This window comes from Sceloporus undulatus, chromosome 2, assembly GCF_019175285.1.
Source record: "Sceloporus undulatus isolate JIND9_A2432 ecotype Alabama chromosome 2, SceUnd_v1.1, whole genome shotgun sequence".
Taxonomy (NCBI): domain Eukaryota; kingdom Metazoa; phylum Chordata; class Lepidosauria; order Squamata; family Phrynosomatidae; genus Sceloporus; species Sceloporus undulatus.
The window spans coordinates 78,106,830-78,114,737 of record NC_056523.1 but is presented as its reverse complement, the minus strand read 5'-3'; the positions used below and the strand labels follow the sequence as shown (position 1 = coordinate 78,114,737).

Below are 7,908 nucleotides of genomic sequence, written 5' to 3'. Positions count from 1 at the left end.
AGGTAGTCAAGGTCTGCTGTCCCAGCCCAGGATTTCCTCTGCCCCATCTCGGATTCGCCCCTTTTCATTTGCTGCCCCTCACTCCTGGAACCTTCTTCCCCTGCGAGCAAGAGCCATCACTTCTTTAACCAGCTTCAAAACGGAGCTGAAGACCATCCTGTTCAGAGAAGCGTTCCCAGGCATTGCATAATTGTCACTTGCTACTTGATGTTCTTTTGTTGTCTGTTTTATTGAATCATTTCCTGTATTGCTATGTATTTTATATGTATTATTTTACTAGACAGGCCCCTTCCCCACCACCACTCCCTTCTTTTGTGTCGTGTCTTTTTAGATTGTAAGCCTGAGGGCAGGGAACCGTCCAATTAAATAGGTTGTATGTATAGCGCTGTGTAAATTTACAGCGCTTTATAAATAAAGGTTAATAATAATAATAATAATAATAATAAAGATCATCAGCTTCAAAGGATTCCAACAGAAAGAAACACTAATTCCTAAGGCTAAAAGAACTAAAGAAATGATAGTGAAAGGACATGTTGCTGCTTTGGTCACCATATTGGGGAAAGTGGGATATAAATCAAATCAAATAAATATGTTGAAAAGTAGCTACTGGTAAAAATAAACCATTATGGACCTAAAGTGGGAAACAGATGTTATTCTGACATAGCAAACAAGCTAGTTCTTTATGAAAATGATAGGGTCAGTCATAAGAGTCTGTGAGGTGTTGTGGTTTCAGCACTAGACTACAAATCAGGAGACCAGGGTTTGAATCCCTGGTTTAAACCATGTGTGCATTTTTAGCTAGTGAAGAAAGCTTCTCCCACTAGATTTTGCTGAACATGTACCCTGAATCTGACTGAACTATTGGATTATAGGCTAAATAGCCTTACCACTCTGTTTTAATGTAGAATAAGAACAATTTTTGGGATAATCCATTTTATTTCCAGAAATAGGCATTTCAAGACAAGTATAGTCAGGTGTAAGCACTTCATATCTCTCACCTTATTTCCTGCTGCAAACAACAAAGAGTCGTTCAGCTTGCTGACCTCTCGCAAAACTGGCCATTTCTCCCCCAAAGAGAAGTTGGCCACTCTCACCGTGTAAACACTGGATCCCTGAAGCACTACCTGGAAACACAAACAGCTGTTTTGATTATAGCAGAAAGAGCTGAAGAGAATATGCTTACTAATTTGGCAAGGACACTAGTCTGCTGAGACCGTTAATTAGGAGCCAGAGAACTGTAGCTTCATATGTCCATGATCAGCTCAAAGCACTGTGAAGTACTGTGAGATGCTGAAACAAATGCATATTACCTTTGAATTGGGCACTAGGGATCCATGCTCATCGTTAGCCAACTTTCCAACAGCCCCAATACAACCCATAACAGCAATGAATACTACCCGAGCAGCTACTCTTACAATACTTGATAGCATTTTGATTGGCTTAAATATGAACATGGTACTGTGTGTGTGTGTGTTTGTGTGTGTGTGTGATGGTACTGTGAATGACCTCATTAAGGGGCTATTCAGACAGCTCCAATGAGGTAGCATGGAGCCACCCGTTTCAGCCAGATTGGGGCCACGGCAACTGCACGCTGTGGCCCTAATCTGGCCTTTCCAGAGTGCAAAAAGGAGCAGCAAAAAGAAGCTCCTTTTTGCGCCCAGAAAGGGCACTACAGCTGCGTTGCCATGGCTTGGTGGCACTCCTTCAGCACTGTGTGGTATGTTCACAGTGCCAGAGGAGCACAATGATGCCATACGCCATGTGGAGGGGCTCACAGCCTCATGGCGCCCCAGGGTGGAGTCGGGACATATGTCATGTGGATGTGATGCCCTGACTCTGCCCCCCCCCCACAGCCGGCTTTTCAGACCGGTCTATACAGGGCCTAGTGCTAAGCCCCTAAAAGAATTAGATTTGGCAATGTTTCTTACAGGAAAAGAGCAAAATATAAATAAAACTTTGTAAATATTAACCAATTTAATTATTTGGTCCCCAGCCATACAACACAAAAAGACATTTAAACATTTGTGGTAGTTCACAGCACCAAGAGGTTCACCATATTATCAGCACAACTGATACATGGAAATATAGATACACCAGTGCTGAAAGTCGGAGTTTAACTGACCTGTAATATACGCCCTTCTGATGTGCCAAGGTGAGCCACAGTCACCTCATCTATTACTGTTACAAAGATGGATGTCAGTAGCACATCAGACATGCGTCCATTAAAAAGGTCTAATCTGTAGCTATCTGTAGCGATATAGGTGGGTTTCCTTTGGCAGCTGGTGTCCACCACCACAGCAGAATAATTCACCTGGTATGACAAAGAACAGAAGTAGTTTTAGATAACTGAGAATGTAAAACATCAGGGTCATGAATGCTGTGGCTGTGTCAGCTGACACTCCCTGTTCTACATCATGGTTAAGGTGCAGTAGCCTTCTGATCGAAGAAGGGCTTATGCATTTTTGCCCTGTATCACCAGGACAGCTGTTGGACAGGGAGTGTCTTCACTTGATCTCTGCTGTGTTTCAATGTCAGCTGTGTAATGTCCAGAGCTTGTAGTAATGCTGTCAGGTTAGCCATGCCAGCTAACCTGAAGAATGAACAAATGCCTACTTGGTCTTATACAGACATTGCTCCAGGCTTATTTCCTCAGTCTGGGCATCATGTCTGTGAGATAAGATGCCAAATAGACTCCTGCTTCACCTACCTGCTTTGGAAATATGAGTAAAGAATATAAATTCCCCAAACAAATGAACCTGATTTGCCATCTGTTTTAGACAGCACCAAAGGCCTTAGAAACATTGTCTGCTTGCTCTGGCACATGATAATAGGAGCAGACAGTTTGCTTCTGATTTGGTTAGACTAAGCTATGGATATAGTAAGGATCAATACAAAATATCTGGTCTTTATACACACACACACACTTCTTCTTCTACTGCTGCTGCTAAGACCACAAAGTGTAAGACAGAAAGTTCTAAAATTCCATAATTTTCTTCGAGAAATTTTGCTGGGGATGAGCCCATGGTCGATATAGATCCCAACTAAATAATTACCTCCTTTATTTAATTATCTACCAACCTATATTCTCTTTTCCTTTTCAGTATTAATTATCTACCCAGTACTACCCAATACTATCATCCTCCAAATCACAACAGAAGCCTTGTGTGTATTATATATGCAGTATTTCATGGCTGAACCTATTGGGATTCACTTATTTGTTGGCTAAATTATTCTAACAAAATGACATCAAAGGTAATGCACAAAACATTTTGGTGGCAGGACACTCCTGTTATCATCATGGCAGTGCCCTGGGACATTGTCTTCCAAATGTATACAGCTCAGTTCACACACAAATGAAACTGGTCCTGGATAACATTTGAGATTCCTAGCATACAAATAACCAAATGGTGTTCAGTCACACGCAGGACCTGGAAAAAATCAAGACGAGTTGCTACAGAAGAGAGCAGCCAATTACTGTAAACACAGTAAGCTTATGGACAAAAAAATTGTGCAAGGTACTGTTGTGAAATGGAAAAGATATCTGGAGTTTCAATTAACTCACATTAATGAGGCAGAAGCAGAAACCAAAGCAAAAGGAAATAGAACATCCTAATGACAATCACAGAAAGGGAGAGAGAGTAATTTATGAGAGAAGAAAAATAAATTGTCCTAATATAAATCACAGCAGTGAAACACACATCTAGCCAACTTTTTTAAAAGAAAAGAAAAATCAAATGGGATATTTCACAATGTTGATGAGGAAAAAAACACTTGGACAAGTGTCATGCAAAGGACCCAGTTCAAAGGTTAACTGGAAACTATGGTTTCTTGCTACATGGGTGAGCTTTGCAAGCCTTAGATTTACCAAGAATGGACACATCTGTTTCTAGTTTTACTCTAAGTGCAGGTCATATCAAACTACAAAAACTAAGTCAGAGAACACTATTTTTGGTTAAACTGTGGATTAAAAATTTGAAACTGAACTTTGATCTTTGCTTCTCAGTAACCACAGTTTTAAATAAATAAACTCCTCCCAGACTTCAGGTATAATAGAGCTCAATTTCTTGTTTCAAATTAGAAGTTTAAGCTTCTTGCAGGTGAAAAAAAGATGGAGGTGGAGTAGATGAGCCTCAGGCATACTGCAGTTAGTTAATTAGTCAGTTATTAACCATGGCTTTCTGTTATGCCTGAATCGGGTCAGAAACCAAGTACACAGCTAGTCATAGGTTCTGCCTAGCTCTGCAGAGGAGTCCTTAATCTGGAGGAGATACTGAACTTCAAACATTGTCCCTCCGCCCCCCCGAACACCCTCTCTCTCTCTCTCTCTCTCTCACACACACACACACACACACACACAAAGAGAGAGAGAGAGAGAGCAATCAAATATCAGAATGCTTTCCATTAACATCTGGATCGTTTATCTGTATGCTCCAAATGCACCTATGTTTTGTTTTAAGCAAAACTTCTCTTAGGTGGTTACGCACTTACAAACATAACAATTCCTATTTATATTATGGAATAGGCAAGTACCAGCAGAAATTCCCATAACATTCTGTACTCCATTTTGCATTGAATGTAGATGGACAGGGTTAAGTCACCCTGAGGCTATTACAATGAAAAAAACCACAGAAAACTGTGTGAATAATCTGACATTCTAACAAGGTAGCTGTGGGGTATAATTATGGGACGAAGTAGTTTGTGAAAACCTCTCTTGGAGTGAATGAGTTTCTTAAAGGATAATAAGTATTCTCAGCTCGTGATCATTCCACACACAAGCTCTCCATTACTGCTCTCAGGGGGCCTTGTGGGGAAGTCATAAAACTGAAACCAGTTACAGTCTTGTCATGTAGCCATTAGTCAGTTACAATACTCTGCTGACTCAGGGCCTCACCTTTCTATGTTCTGAAAGGTATTCAATGTGGGACTTCCCTGGACGGGTTTTCTGCTCCCATTTATCAACTTTTCCGCTTATCCCTGCTATCGCTCACTTAGGATTGACTGCCCAAGACCCATAAATCAAAGTAGGATCCAGAAATTTGTCTCGTCTTCCTTCAGTCCAACATATCATAAGGGTGCACATGTCCTGACTGGAATTTTTTTTAAAGCCACAAATCTGAAGAAGGAGGGTATGGTCTCAGCTCTGGAAAGACTAGTGGCAAGAGGGCTTCAGAAAGAAGGAATGTCAGCATTCCTGGGTGATGATTTAGAGCAGGGGTAGGCAACCTCCGGCCCGGCAAGGCCTTGGGACCGGCCCCAGCCTGGTCCTGCTGCCGATTGCCGCCGGAGCCTTTGGCCTCTCGCGTGAGGGCATGGTGCCTTTGGCCTATCAAGAGGAGGCGGGCAAGGGGTGGCAAGCGTCAGGCAAGGGGGGAAATTATCTATAGAAGCCTCCGAAACATGCATTTATATTAACATTTTTAAAAAAATCAGCAAATTTTTAGCGTGTCCTCCATTTTTAATAAAAAATGTCCTCCATTTGAAATGTTTGTCCTACATTTGTCCTGGTTTATTTATTTATTTAAAAAAATTTAATTAATTATTTTTTGGCTTCGGCCCCCCAGTTGTCTGAGGGACAGCAACCCGGCCCCCGGCTCAAAAAGGTTGCCTACCCCTGATTTAGAGGAAAGACAAAGGGGCAAAAGACCAAATAGTGCTCCTGCTCGATTTGATCACTTCAGCACCACAATCTATACACTGCATGGTATAAGATGTGGAGTTTTACATCTCAAAAGTGCAGTTAAAAAACAACGGATGTCAGGGAAATGGAATGGGGAGCGGCAGGAGCTATATCATACTGGAGCTATTATTTAAAACCTTATTAGATATCTTACTAAACTGAATAATTGAATTGTTCTTATTTAAGCCAGAAACATAAATCCCTCTTCCCACTTTCTGTATTTCTTCATCAGCTATCTGGATAATCTACATTACATCATGGTCCCTAAGCCCTGTGTGTTACTCTTCTCCCTCTCCTTCATGTGTGGCATGCATCCTTTTTACAGCAGTCTGCATTGATTGCTAGTCTCAGACAGGTTTTCCCCAACCCTACCTGGAATTGCCAAGAAATTAACCTGCTACCTTTTACAAGAAAAGCATGTGATCTGTCACTGCCACTGAGTTATGACCCCCCCCCCTATTTTTATAGAATATTCATAGCAGTACACAGCATTGTGAATGTCTGTAGTCACATAGTAACATCATGATGCTTTTTCATTTATTTTCAGTCCTCTTCCTAGTAATCCTCAGCATTGATTTTGTTGTCACAAGGAAACAGTTAAGACAATGGCATTTCAAGACATTTCCCCTGGTTTGGTCTCTTTGAAGGCTGAGCTGCTGTCTTTTACTGTCTTATGGTTGACTTGTTATTTTATGATTTTATTTTGATTTTGTGGTTGTTTTATTATGAGTTGCTATACACTTCCATACAGAAAGGCAGACAGGCTGAAAATGATTAAGCAAACAAAACAGTCTTTCAGTATGACTCTTTCTGGGGCTGTTAATGTCAATCTAGTTGCTAACCAGAGCCCCCCAAAATATTTTTGGGGAACTAAGGCTCCCAACATGGCTGTTTTCTATGCTAGATGGAATATTCTGAGAGTTTTAATTAAAAAGTAACTTTTCCAAGCTCTACCCCCAGATGTTTATATGTGAAGTCAGAACTCTGTATGTTCCTGCACAAATGACTTCACAAATTCAATCTCATCTGATATTTATTGACCATTCACAAAATTGGAAGAAATAACTTCTTCACAGTTCTTCACAGCCTCCTTTGCATTTCCTCATCATGACAATCTGATCCTGCATTGTTCCATCCTGACACTTTGCATATCTTATTGTTCCTTTCCAACATAAGATTGTTTATGAACCAATCTCAATGCAGTTCTTCCTCTGAATTCACGGGGGATGCATTCCACAGATATTCAAGCCCCTCTCCCCACGCTCCTTTCTGTACCCTCCATCCTTACCTCCTTCTTCTCCACCTAGGCATAGCTTTGCCTCAGCGGCTGGGAGGGGCCGTCCCTCAGTTTGGGGGGAGTGAGCCAGGGTGCGGTGGCCATTATGGCTAGTAATCTGTGCCCTGCCAGCCAGCCACCATGGCAAGCTCCCCTCCTGCTGGGCACACGCCCCTCTCCTGCCATGGCCATTGGCTGCCCACTTGCTTCCCCTCTTGGCCCTGTCGGCTTGGGGCTGGATCAGCTGAGTCAGCTCCAAGGCAATGGGGCCAAGAGAGGAAGCAGAGGGTCCCCTCACTTGCTCCCTATCTCGGCCCCGTCGCCCTGGAGCTGGATCAGCTGAGGGTCCTCCTGCTTGCTCCCTATCTTCATTCCCGTCTTTATCCTCCGTGTGATAATCTCCTTAGGACTTTGGAGAGCTCTGGCTGCATCGTGTCATCACCATGATGTACTCATACAGTTGCTTCTAGGTAGGGTTGCCATAAGCCAGGATCTCCAAACTGGGACAAATGTAGGACAACATTTTCAAATGTAGGACACGCTTTTCTAAAAATGGAGGGCACGCGAAAAAATTTGATGATTTTTAAAAATGTTAATCTAAATGCATGTTTCTAAGGCATGATCAAAACCGAGGACATTTTGGCATTATTCCTAGACAGATGGCAGAAATATGGCCCTTTCTGGCCATATTTATATATTTAATAATAAAAATAATGAAAAAATAAATAAAAAACAAGACAGGGGTGTATATATTTAATAATAAAAATAATGAATAAATAAATAAAAAACAAGACAGGGGTGTATATATTTAATAATAAAAATAATGAAAAAAGCAATAATAAAAATTAATAAAATAAAAACAAGAAATAATTAAAATTAATGAAATAAAATATAAAACAAGCAATAATAAAATAAATAAAATAAAATAAGTATTTTATATTTTTAAAAATTAATT

At 41.0% G+C, this 7,908-nt stretch overlaps 1 protein-coding gene across 4 annotated transcripts in view; it reads right to left on the bottom strand.

Annotated features, from left to right (window-relative positions):
* Positions 1 to 7,908, bottom strand: part of MST1R (macrophage stimulating 1 receptor) — an 82,284-nt gene that overhangs the window by 48,738 nt on the left and 25,638 nt on the right. For 3 of the 4 annotated variants that reach the window (XM_042449662.1, XM_042449663.1, XM_042449664.1), the window contains exons 3-4: positions 2,123 to 2,311; positions 999 to 1,124 (exon numbers count right to left, since the gene is read on the bottom strand). In XM_042449662.1, coding sequence (XP_042305596.1) covers positions 999 to 1,124; positions 2,123 to 2,311 — 315 coding nt within the window. Of the gene's footprint in view, positions 1 to 998; positions 1,141 to 2,122; positions 2,312 to 7,908 lie in introns of all 4 variants that reach the window. The other variant, XM_042449665.1, reaches the window with a different exon arrangement.